Raw genomic sequence first — 14,278 nt, forward strand, 5'->3', positions numbered from 1 at the left:
ATAAATAATTGAAGATCCTGTTAACACAGCAGGGTTATTCAGTAAGCATTGTTTACAATAAATACTGCTACACGCCTGAAGGCAGAGAACGAGAATACTTCAACTCTACTCTAATAGAAGGGTTCTTTCAATTCTTGGAAACGGGAAGCGGTCTTGGCAGGAGGGCGTAAATTCTTTATTTACAATTTAAAAGGGTTTTGATTGGAATTATATGTGTTAAACGGGATTTTAAAAAAGCCACATACTCATAAATGACGTCACATTAAAAAATCGAAATTAATGTTGGTAAATATGCCATCTATCGGCGGAATATTGAATTATTATTATTATTATTTTAAAGAAAAAAATAACCGTTATTTAAACATTTTAATACATTAAAAAAATATATATATATATATTATTTATAAATTAAAAAATATGTTAAATTTTTGAAAATAATACAAAGAAATATACATTAAAAAATTACGACCATAGACATGGTTACAGGTACAGTACGTCTGCTTACATTTTATGAGAAGTATATCGATTTTAATTCATGAATTAATAATAATTTGACCGTACGTATATATTATTAAATAATGTAAGAGTAGATAAAACTACGTACGTATTTTAATTTAATATAAACACGGAAGGTTTTGATATTTAATAATTCAAGCGAACGCCGCGGGTGGCGTCGTTGCAGCTACGAATATGGACACATCGATGAAGAGAAGGGAAGGGACGGTTGGAGAATGGCGAGTCGGATCTGGAGGGCGAGGACCGTCGTCGAGCGATGTTTGGCCCGAGTTTCCAACAGAAGAGTTCACACGCGAAGGGTCGACACCATCGCTACTCAGAAAGCCGCTAAAGACTTCGTATTTCTCTTGTCGCCCGACGAAAGGGCCATCTTGCTGGAAGAGTTAGATAGTTTCCAGAAAGCTGCTAAACAAGGTGAGGTTTTCTCCAGCCGATTATGTATTTCCGAGGTATTTTTTCGGGTTGAATTAATGCCCAGCGTGGAAATTACCCGTTTAGCTGCAACTCGAGTGACTTTCCATTTTTAAAAGTCCTTGTTTACGTCTAGCGAAAGCTCAAAATTCCTAAGAGAATTCGATTATAAATGCGTTAAAATGTCGGGAATTTACACGTGCAGGGCTCGTGCGTGAGAATTCGATTATAAATGTGTCAATTTCGTGGTGGTCGTCGGAAATTTACACGTGCAGGGCTCGTGCATGATCTCTGATGTATGGCTCGTGTAGGGCCTCTTTGAGTAGGCCTCTTAGAGCAACTTTGTGTAAATTTTATGATGATGAATCTGTGTAGCAACCTCTGAGAGGCCCTATACAGAGGCGTGCTATTATTGTTCCATTATATTAAAGTAAACAAAACAATGTTAGAAAAGTTATATGTTTTTAAATAAAACTTGGCAAAAATAAAGGTTTTTTTTTCTTTTTTCTTTCTGTTATATACAAGAAACTCAATAAAAGTAAGAAATGCTAAATGAACCTGCCAACCTCGTTGCGGGGCTCGTCCGCACAATTTTGTGGTCGAATGCACGCGTCGAAATCCGTCTCTTTCCGTTAAATAATAAATTCAATTTACTAAATGAAATAAACTTTAATTTTACAATATGGAAATTTTACAAACCGATGCAAAATGGATGCAGTTTTACAATCTGTGCACGAATACAGATTTGTAAATATATGCAGGATATTTTTCTATTATATATTTCTAAGAATAATTAAATTTTAAGGAATTAAAGTGTTAAAATGTATGAATTTGTAATTAATATAATTATTCAAGTGGTTAACGTATGTACAAATTTGTTGTTTTTATCTGCGCGTTCGAGACATCCGCCACACAATGCGCTTCGATAAATATTTGCAAATTTATAAGCATTAATGTGACATCCGCTTCCATTAAAGAATGAATTGTAGAGGATTGGAGAATAATCCGAATAGGATTACTCTATAAATACATTCTTTTGAAAGTTTTAAATAAATTTTCTATTTTTATAAAATGCAATTTTGTTTGAAAATTGGCATCTATAGCTTGTTTGTCTTTTGTTTTCTTAGATCTTTTAAGTAAAGAGATTTTTTTTTTTTTCAAATTTGGTAAATAATTAGGTTAAAAAAGAAAAATATTCTGATAAAATGAAAAGCAAAAATAGCTTCCATAATTTTTTTTTCTTGCGGTATTTATTACTTTTTTGACATTTTTCTTTTTCTGTTTACAATTTACGAAGATTATTAAAAATTTGTTGCTTCGAATTTTAAAGCGGAAACATTTTAAATTAAATATTTGGTAAACAGACATGTCGTACGATTACATAAATACAGCCAGGATCTTTGTTTGCATAATAATTAAATTGGCGTCGAAATTAAGAATTAAAGAAAGCAATAGTGTTAGTTAATCAATACATTATTAAATTATTTACATAAAATAATGACAAAATTTTGTTTTGTAAAATTATAAATTCTTTTTTTATATATTTACATGGTTTAATTAACCTGAATTTTTTATTATTTTTTTTTTTTAGATATTTTATTTGTTTAAATTTACAAAATAAATGTTGCATATTTGATATATGGAATGTTTTATATTTGAAAAATATTTCATAAATATTACATACCGCAAACACACATGAAGCAATAAAGTTACTTGATCTGATATAGCAAATATGATGGCTGGACGGATAAAGTGGTAGAGACGTCGGGCTGCTGCCGTCGCACCGAGAGATTCCGGTTTGAGTTCGGGTTGAATCCCCGGAAATTTACAAGTGGCTTGACCAGAATAAGTTATGCCCCGTCTCTTGTCATCTAGCTGCTCCTTGCGATAATACAAGAAAAATTAATGCCTGCAGGATGGAAAGAATATTATATAGTGACAATGTACGCTAATAATTTAACGATATGGAAATGAATGTTTTTTTGGGAAAGAATTTTATATACATAAGAAATAAGATATATTTTATGCAATATTAAAGATTATTAGATGCTTTTTGATAGATTAATTTTAAAAAAAAATTGATTCCATCAAAAATCTTCAATTATAAATTTAATAATTTATTAGTTTTTGTGGATAAGAAAAGACGTTTAAATTTTAGTAAGGAAAGTAATAGGAGAAATTTATAGCAAAATTTATTCAAAATGCAATATTTAAACTGATCACAGAGGAAAAAAAATCCTCGAAATTGTTTTTATGGAGTTAATTTTGAATAATTCAGTATTTCCGGACTATTTAAGTTATTAAAACGTTCTGATTAATATTTTATTAATAAAAAGTAAAGGTAAAGTGCAAAGAAAATTATACTTTTGAATTTTTATCCCGGAATAAAAAAAAATCTCCCAATATATCACTTGTTCATCAGAAGTTATTCAGGAATAAAATTTTGTAAACACGGAGCATTCTTTTGCAGTAAAAATATGCATTAATTTATTCGACAAAGGTTTGTCGAATAAATTGCTGCACTTTTTCCGCCGTCGAGAATTTTCTGTTTTAATTTTCTCACTTCAAATGTGTAGATTCATAAAACTATATAATTTTAAAAAAGTCACATTGATTTTATTCTTATTTATAAATTTAACTTTCTATTATTAATTATTCTATAAATTATTTTGATTTTTTTTTCAAGATTACGATAAAAATTTAAGCTAACGAAACAAAAACAGTCTTACGTAGATACGTAAAAATTATATTATGTAATTATTGTCCATTTTTATTTAAAAATATAATAAAATGAACAAATTAAATTGCAAAAAGAAGTTAAAAAGCTAAGAATATAACCTTTTTTTTTACACAATATTCAACAAGTTAAACCGATAAAGTTAGTTGAAAGATTTTAAATTTTTTCAATATTAAAGTCTCTGTGGATTGAACTTAAAAACAAAAAATTTAACATCTGGATTATTTGAATTGTATTTTAGAGAGAATTGAAAAGTCTCGAAACCATTATTTTTAAATCTTTATATTTTCTACATACAAAAGTATTTTCTGTTTAAAAGATTCGGCGAATAAAGTTTCTCGATTCTCGAAAAAATGTTTACTTCAATAAATCTAATTCATAAACATCTAATAATAAATACTTAAATTTAATTTCAGAACAAGAGCCAGTGTATCCGACTACAAAGCAACTACAAGCCGTTGCCATTCATAATGCCATTCCTTTCATCGGGTTCGGTTTTTTGGATAATTTTATCATGATTGTAGCGGTAAGTTTTTCTAAGTTAATTTTCATATTTTATTAATAATAATTAAATGAATATATTTTAATTTAATGAAATTTAAATATTTATAAGTTCAGTTTTTAAAAATACACAAAAGTTGAAGCATGTTAATATCAACATGTCGTTATTTATATAAGAATTTAATTCAGTTTAAAAATGCATACTGTATACGTTTTGAGGTGTGCTTAATTAAATGGAAACTAATTTAAAGTTTAATCTAACAATTTATTCTTTGCTTACACAAGCAGTTTCTATTATTAGTTAATTTAAAATAAAACAAAGATAACTAAAGTGCAGATGACTATCTTTTTATACATAATTTTTATATACTTGTGAGCACTATGTTGTCCTCTTTATTCCTAGACTTATTATACCGTCACAGGACGCAAGATCGGCCTTACAAAATCTGTTTATTTTTCCCAAAAAATATTATTTTTAATTTAAATAATAATAATTTATAATTATTTTTGAGAAAATAAACAGATTTTCTAAGGCTGATCTTGCGTCCAGTGACGGTATAATAAGTCTAGGAATAAAGAAAGGCCAACATAGTGCTCACAAGTATATACCAAGGCTAGACAAGAAGCGTATTATAGTAATAGTGCATAATTATTGTTATTTAGGTAGTGTAAATAACAGTATTTAATTATTTTCAACGATAATCTTTCATTAACGTTTTTCCGCAGAATTTCACTATTCGTATCAGAAAAAACGAATGAGATTTTGTAGATTAATAGTATAAGTTGCTATTTATAACATTTAATTGCTGAAATAAATGACTAAACAATTACATCACTTACCGTTCTTTGGGAATCGATAAAAAATCAATGACTTTAATATGCTAAAAGGAATTAATAATTGATTTTCTTACATAACATAAAATCGATAAAGCAATCATTTATTAGTATCTGTATAAAAAGTGATTGATCTATAGTGATTAGCGTAGTGTTTTAAATCAAATTTCCAACTTGCAGTATGCTGAAAAATGACATATTTATAAAACACAATGCACTTATTAATCATCGCTAAAAAGTAATTACAATAAAGAAAATAAAAATTTCTATGTTTTATATAAGTTGATATACAAATAAGCTATTTTCATTGAGTGTAATTGGTCTAAATCTTAATAATACTTTTCTGTGTATATATTGTCTGCTTGGACTTTCTTATTAATAAACAAGGTCCAAGCAGACAATATATATACATACACAGAAATGTAAAACATTAACGACACAGAGGTAGAAAGAATTAATACTTAATAATACTACGAGAGTGTTTTTTAGGTATGGTAATGCTATTATCAAAGACAAAGCATCGAGACTTGCTTTCAGAAAGTAAATTAAGTTATATTGATTATGATTACACTTGGCATCGGCTATAGCAAAAATATGACATTTTTGCCTCAAATTTATTTATGTTTTATCTCAGAATGACGTTTATATTTTGTCAAGAGTAAATCTCTACATCTTGAAGGTCGCATATTTCAAACATTATAAATTGTTTATAAATTACTAAATAATTATTTTTAATTTGTTATACTGTATCAATTAAATTAATTTTTAAATTTTGTAAAGTACTTCTTACATTGAAGTAATCTTTATTTTTCAGACTTAAATATAACATATGTTAAATTCTGTTTAAGATATTGAAAGATACTTTTAGAATATTAAAAAGACGAGAGAATTCCTTTCATTTTAAAATATTCTGTAATATTAAAGTGCTTTTGTAATGAAAGTTACAGTTAATAAATACAAATCGTCAACATACATGTTATATATAATCTGGTTTTAACTGATGAAGATAATTCTTTGTTTTGCAACTCTGTGCATAAGTAGACACTGGGCATCTTTAACATCACTCTTTATTCAGGAATATCTTACGCACCAAGTTGTAAAATAAAGAATAATTAAAAGAAGACACGGTTTTGGAATAAGTCAAAGGTGAAAATAACTAAGTTTTAATAATTAAATTCAGAATTTTCTTTTTATAATTTTTTAATGAAAAGTTTTCATGCCGTAGATGCATTTCCATTTGCTACCTGGACCTCCATCCAATCTTTCCCTCCAGAAGTATTCATTTAGATGTAACCATACAATTTTCATATAATTAATATACTTTTATAAAACATTACATTAAATAAGGTAATAAACTACAGTCGTTAACCATACTTTTACCGTTAAATTCATATTATTCATTACATTTAGTTTTATATAACAAGATTAATCGTAAAAAAATATATATTGGGGCATATTAAACACAAGCAACCAATTTATTTAACTTTATATATATATATATATATATATATATATATATAGTTAAATAAATTGGTTGGTTGTTTGATATGCTCTAATGTATAAATTTTTACAATCTTGTTATGTAAAAATAAATGTAATGAATAATAAACTACAGTATTTGATGATATTGAAGTTAATTAAATGCAACATCAGTTTATAAATTAAAAAAAACTGTTTTATGCTTGATTTGAATTTAAGAATAACGGGAATTAATAGTTTACTGAAGCAGTTTAAAGGATTTTAACCCTTCAAAAATGAATCTCGAAAACAGCATAAATTCTTATAACATCTGAAATTTCTGGAGTGGAAAATTACTTCTTGCCGAAAGTTACGTAAACTTTTGTAATTTAATAAATAAATAAATTTTAATAGGAGTAAAAAAAACTAGTTTTACGACAGATATAAATGTTTCATACGACTTTATTATTAAAGAATATTTATAAATAAAGCACGTAATCAAAATTATTAATCGGATAATATAAATTATTGTTATGCTTAACATTTAATGATATTAATATATTTATTAGCCATAATACTCATTGTTGTTTTTTCTTGAGAACGAAATGAGAAATTGTTAGTCATTTCTAAATTAACATAACTCTGAAAATAAGAAGAAAGAAAAAGAAATTGACGAATGGATGCTTTATGCATGAATGCGTCTCAGAGGATTGTATTCAATTAATAATTTACAAGAAACCTCTTTTATACGAAGTTAGGTTCTTTAGTTTGCGGATGATGTTATATAATGGTAAATGACTGTTCTTTCCTGATGTTTATTCTGAATACTTCTACTTGTTAGTGTAATGGCTACTGTTGTTTATGCCAAATATTTACGATCTTAAATTAATATTTTACATTTACAGATAATTCGTATTAATGGCCTCGTAGTTCGATATTTTATTTTGTATTAATAATAATAACTACATAAATTGATAATCTCTAATTATTTATTTATTGTTTGAATTATTACTAACTCCAGTTAGAACTCAAAATTATAAGTAAATGTTCTGCTGAAGTGAAAGTACTTGACTAAGAAAATTCATTAAATAAGGCTATTTTTAATGTTTTCATACATTCTGTATTAATATTCTTCTTTTTTTTTAATTTCAGAAAGTTTTCTAAATAATAATTTTTTATTATAACATTTGAAAGTATAAACAATTGAAAAAATAACAAATTTTATTTTAAAGGGTGATTATATCGATGCGACTATAGGTATTACGCTTGGAATATCTACTATGGCAGGTAAATAAATTTCTTACATAAAAGAGCTAATGCTTTTATAGAATTTTATTCATTTAACAAGCATAATTCAGCATAGTTAATTGAAATATTTAAATTTATAAGCTGTAAAATTGTAATATGCAAATTTGATCAACTAGATTTGTATTACGCTACATTAAAATGGTAAATCCAAATTGTTCTAATTTATAATCAACGTATCCGAATATCACAATTTTGAGGCAGTTAATAGCGAGGTTGAAGCCGAAGTTTTAAACGCAAAAACGTGTATGTTGGACGTTCGACGTCGCTTTCCTGTAAGCCTAGAAGTTTGACAATGGCATTTGGAAAGTCAGTGGAATCATGCTTGACATTCCAAATGCCATTGTCAAACTTCTAGGCTTACAGGAAAGCAGTGCCGAACGTCCGACGTACGCATTTTCACGTTTAAAACTTCGGCTTCAATCTCGCTAATGGCTTCTATTAAAAAAAATACCATTACTTTAAAACTTAATTTGATTATAAAAATTTAATATTACATTTTAGTTTGTAAGATTGCTTTAAGATAGATTTAAATATTTCAATGATGATTATATTTTAGTCAGGCTTTTTGTATTAATGATTTTATACGAATCACATATACTTATAGAAAACTATCTTTCCTTAATGATCATTTATAAATAATTAATAGCTGTGATACAACCTTTTTTTTTTTTAACAATAAAATATTTAATAAGTTACCTAAAAATCTAAGTAATATTTTACTAATAATATGTAAAATAGTTTAGCAGATTTAAACACAGCATAATAAAATTTGTCATTAAGTTGTTTCCTAAGCCATTCGGAGGATTTTGTATCACATGATAATTTAATACACAAGTTAAATGAAATTTTACAAAAAGCAACTTTTTCGAATTTTAAGTAGATTCTTTTGTTAACAAAATGAAAAATTGTTTAATAAATGGACATATATACAGCAAAGAATGTTTAAAAATGCAGTAAAAGTAAAATTTCATTAAGAACAAACATCGTTGACCATATTAGACGGTCATCGCAAGGTTGTAGAATGAAACAAATTTGGCTAGATAAATATAGAGGAAAAGATTATATTGAAATGAATTCAAAAATATAAAACTTTTTGAAATTCTGCTGGGGTTTTAAAGGTTATTTGTCTAATTAAAAGTGTATTTAAACAAAAAAAAAAATGTAAATAAATAAGATCGTTACAAAATGTACCGATCTCTTTCCGCCGTAAAATTAATTTCATTAATTTCGACCGTATAAGTTGAAGATTAGATTTATTTTTTGTTAACCAATCGTTACAGATTTAATTTCGACAAATCCGGTTTCTTCTGACTCTCCCAAAAGAACGCAGCTAACATGTCTTTCGGTTAAAATTTAATCTTACTTTCCTGTAATCTAATAGTTTTTACTCTCAACTTTTCTGTCATTTATACTGAATACAAATACACTGTAATATAAAATTTATTACATTTTTTCATTATTTTAGTTGTCTTTTATGGTAGTATTTAGTTTAAAATAAATTTAATGGATATTAAGTCATTTATAGAGAATTTTTAAACTGGTTATTCAGAGCAGCAGGTTGACTTCTTATTACCTTGATTGTTAATCAATGTATTAATGATTAAGAAACTTGCCACTAAAGACAGTAATGGTGTCATTTATTGTTAAAAATTAACAAAGAACTTTATACAAATATAGCTATCGCATTATTATTTTATTGTTTTTTAATGTTTTATAGGTCAAGTTAATGTGAAACTATAATTGTAACATAGGACATTCTGTGGTTGATATTGATGTAATGTTTTGTATTTACATAAAATAAATAACAATTTTTCTTAAATTAATGATAGTTTTAGATATATATCACGCTATTATAAAGTTTTATAAATGTCGGTTTTTTTACTTACGCTTTAGCTGCCGGCTTAGGGAATGCTTTATCTGATGTTTGTGGAATTGGGTAAGTTGCTTTAAATTTTAAACAAAATTTTATTATACTTAGTTGATTAATAACTTCTATTGTATAAAATATAATAGATCAGCTTGGTATGTTGAAAGATTAGCTACTAAAGTAGGTGTACAGGCACCATCACTTACACCAGCTCAAGTTGATATGCCAAGAACACGCTGGAGTGCTAACATGGTATAAATTTTAAAATAATTGGAAAATTGCTGTTACTGTTAACAGTTCTAATAAATAATTATATAAAAGATGTAAAGGCTTGCATGAATTTTATCGAAAGAATTAATTTTTTTATTTATTTTAATAAAACTGATTCAATATATAAGTTAAGTTAAATTTCTTTTAATACAGGGTAGAGCTTTAGGCGTTACCGTTGGTTGTATTTTGGGTATGGTTCCGCTATTTTTTCTCAAGGAGAAGAAAACCGTACAAGAGGAGAAGAAAACCGTACAAGAGGAGGAAGTGAAGAAAGGCTGACAGTAATAGAGTTTAGACACTTGCATTTAATTATAATACGAATAGACTCACCGTACTATTCAGCATAAGGAATGACCTGATTGGGTTTAATAGAAGTTTTTTCAAGTAACATTAAAAGCCTCAATCAGCTATTTCCACAAAATCAGAATTTTAGCCCAGTAATGTTTATATGATGGGTATAATCTATTAATGTTGTTTTGCCTTAAACTTTTACAGAAGAGATTAACGTATATATATATATATTTGTGTTTTTAGATGTTTCCAATTGTGATACCAGTTTCTATGTTTACTTGGAATCATATTTGTGCACATTTTAACTGCGTTATTTATTAAAGTTTTAGATTTTATTTTATTTTTATTTAATTTATTTGCTCATTTTATTCAGTTTATTAATAATAATCATATTTATTTTCAGTATTTAAGTTTACAAGAATTTATTCTTATTATTATTAATGTTAAAAAGTTTTAACTTCTAGGTTGCTTTATAAGTAAGGTAATTATTGTATATTTGCAGAAAAAACTATATTACGAAGTTTTGAATGTAGCAAATAGCTAATTTTTATATTGAATGTCTTAATAATATATGATAGTATTGAGCTTAAGTGATATCCAAAGAAAAAAAAATCTATAAATTAAGGCATTATACTGTGTAATCTGTGAATGAAACATCTAATCTAGGTCAGTGGTTCTCGGCAGAATTGTTACATTATCTTACATTGTCTAAGGTTTTCGTGGGATTCTGTGAGATCATCTCTAAAAAACAAATCACATATTTTTGTTTTAATTCAAGTGGTTGTCGTTATTAAAGAATTATTACCTTTATCTGCGTGTAAAGTAAATAATTACTAACAAATCTTATACTGGTAATATTTTCAATTAAATTTACCTGGCTAATTTTATGGTGCTGCGAGTCGAAATGATCGAGAACTACTAACTAGATACTCGAATAATGGATAATTATAATATTAAAGCAAGATTCGCATATGCTGTTACGATGATATAATTGGTGACGGCACGTTACATAAACACTGTTAAGTAAATTGTATAAAATTTACTTAACAGTGATTTTGTAACAAATTACCTGAAAATTATGTACTTGCATATATATATTAATATAAATTTATACTTTAATTAAAAAAGCATATCATTGAGTATACAATTCAAATAAACTTTTAAGGATAAATCTTATATTCTCCACTAGGATATTCTCAATTCACTGGTAAAGTTCTTTTGAATATCATTAAAAAAAATATTAAAAATAGACATATATATTTTTATTATAAAAAAAAAATCTTAAATCTTTCCACATCTAAAAATTCAGACAAACAAAAGAATTTATCGATTCAAACCCTCCGGAATTCAACGAATGATATTCCGAACAAATCTTTGCCGCTTATGCTCAATGATACTTTTAGTCCAGAATTATTTTTTTGGTATATTTTGCCAAGGGGAACAAACATATAAATAAATCTTTTATATAAATTTATCGTAGGTGTGTTTGAAAATACAAATCGGTAAGACTGAACCGTCATAATTTTAATAAAATTATGATATTTAATAAGCCCGAACATCCCCCGAGTATTTGAAGGGATCGTTCCGACATAGCTCGACATTTCGGCTATAAAAAGCCAGTTACAGAAACGATATCTTGTCTGACTGCCAGTTACATCACACCGTGGGCTATCAAATCCTCTTTTAGGCGAACAGTTGATCGTCGTAAACTATTGTTCTCGACAATAGCCGCGGCGTAAGTCTCAATAAAGACGGATTTGGGTCCGCGCCTCGTTTCTGCAGTCGATCCGACCAGTTTTACCGAGCGGCATTTTCAAACAGCCTCCTAGATTTTAGCATAGTAACGAATAATGATGAATATCTAGCTAAATAATCATATAATAATTAATAGATTAAACAAGTATCTTATAGATTTATAAGAAGTTCTGCAACTAAACTATATATGCATTATTTACAATAAAATCTGTACATAAATCAAAATACTGTATTGTTTTTACATATAATTTGTCATTTATTATGGATATTTAAATGATAATTTCGCCTGTATCGGTTATAAATTTAAAAAAAAATGTACTGTAAAAATTGGTTTTCAGTCCTTAAAATGGATAAAAGTTGCCATTTTAGTGATAAATTTCAAGTTCTTAAAGACAGTAATGAAGCTGCAATAAATTAAATTTTGAATTTTATAAATATAAATGTTAAATATTTAAAAGATTTATTACTCAGGGATATATAAGATTATATATATATCCTTTTTTTCACATTTATAAAGAGAAAAAAAAAAGAAGTAAATAAATTCTAAGTTTTAGAATTTGTTCAATGTAAATATTGTTAAATGTTATATTATTTTTACAATAATCTCATTGTTTTTTAATACTATTGACAATCTGTTGAATGCACTAATCCAATATGCACCATTAAAAAAATAAATAAATAAATAAATATATATATATATATAAATGTGTAAATTAAATTAAATTTAATTAAAAATATTCTTGTACTTTTAATTGTTTTTTTTTCTTCCAGTTAAAAGGAAGAAAATTAAATACAGGGTGGCCCCATACATCAGTTACTGGGTAGAGGACTTTATTTGGAGCAGCTAAAAAAAAAGGGTTTTTTGGGCCAACCCGACATTAATTTTAAGCTAACCACTAACAACAGATTGGATTTTAAAGCCTGCGTAAAGTAGAAAATGGAAAAATCCTCTTCTTGTATAGGTTAAACCGCTTCGGATAAACATTCTAACGGTCTAAATATAGCTTTATATCTACAACTCGCGTGATTAAACTTATGTTTTTCCAAACGCCATAATCAGTCTCTGCATGAATTCAAATAATATCTAAGGTTTCTTATACAATAAAAATCGATAGATTGATCGTTTGCATGTATCAACTTTATTTTTCCATCGATTTTCTTTTTATGGGGGATAGAAAAATTTTTTTTTTTTTTTTTTTTTTTTTTTTTAAGGCAATTTAAGCAATAAATGTTTACATAATTTAACATAAAGTAATGAGGCATAAACGGCTAAATATTACACATTAAACCGAAATTTAATACGTTCGATTTTTACGGCGGTTAATTATGAAAATATTCATTTCTGATTGGCGTGGAGCGGGAATAGAAACTGTAATTTCGATTAATCTGGTAATTCCATGGCGGGGAGGAGGAAAAAACAGGTTTCGACACATCTGTCGACCTTTAAAAGCCATTCTGCTACTGGAACGGATAAAACTTATTTGCTTTTCTTTATGTAATACGTTATTTAAAGTCTGGCACCGTCACATTTTTAACGTAATTTCTGACAAGATGCTCATAAACTATGTTAATCGGTCAGTAAAGAAGGACAACTTTTTATTATTATTTTTCATTGCCTATGTAAGATCATCGGCGCGTTATCCTTTGGGCAATTGTCTGGGGTCCAACCAGGCCCCCAGACAGAAAATACAGTAGAAAACTGGAAGAATAATAACTGAAGTAAAACACTAGATGGGGCTCCCAAATTCAAAATAAAATGATGTTTATCGTGAAGGGCCTCTTCTGGGGAAGTCGTTTTGGGGATTTTTGGAGCCCTTTCGTGTTTCGAATCCGAACCAAAAATAGGCATAATAATTCCCTTTCTGTCTATACGTGTTACCTATAATTACAAAAATAAGGGTTTTTAAGGGATTCTTGACAATAGTAATATACAAAAAAACGGTTTAATGGTGGCGATACATTCAAGTATTTATTCTTCCTGCTTCGTTTTCAGATCTAATCGAGGCATTACCGTGTTTATAACCTGCGATAGGGCCCGAAAAAGTAGTTTTAACGTTGCTTAGTTTTGTTTATTTTTAAATATATAGTTAATTTTATTTATTTTATAGGCCTTAGGCCCCGCGACCATTTGGCATTTTTGTCAAATTTTATTATATAAAGTGTACTGTAGTGTTTTAAAATAATGCCGCGTTATGTTTTTATTATAAGTAGGGCCTCTCTCGATCTAAGATGCCTCATTTAAGGTATTATTTAATAAATTATAAGCGGATTCCTTAGATAATAACACTATTATAAACTGTGTTAACTGAAAATTTAGATTATATTAATAA

At 27.3% G+C, this 14,278-nt stretch overlaps 1 protein-coding gene across 1 annotated transcript; it reads left to right on the forward strand.

Moving 5' to 3' along the window:
• The first annotated feature begins 679 nt into the window (after positions 1-679).
• On the forward strand, positions 680-10,528 carry LOC136988573 (transmembrane protein 65). Its single transcript, XM_067286478.1, has 6 exons — positions 680-930; positions 4,081-4,190; positions 7,690-7,744; positions 9,659-9,701; positions 9,779-9,884; positions 10,056-10,528. Exons 1-6 carry the CDS (start codon positions 732-734, stop codon positions 10,179-10,181), a joined length of 639 nt encoding a protein of 212 aa, XP_067142579.1. The 5' UTR covers positions 680-731; the 3' UTR covers positions 10,182-10,528.
• The last annotated feature ends 3,750 nt before the right edge of the window (positions 10,529-14,278 follow it).

This window comes from Centruroides vittatus, unplaced genomic scaffold, assembly GCF_030686945.1.
Source record: "Centruroides vittatus isolate TY-2023 unplaced genomic scaffold, ASM3068694v2 scaffold_3315, whole genome shotgun sequence".
NCBI lineage: Eukaryota > Metazoa > Arthropoda > Arachnida > Scorpiones > Buthidae > Centruroides > Centruroides vittatus.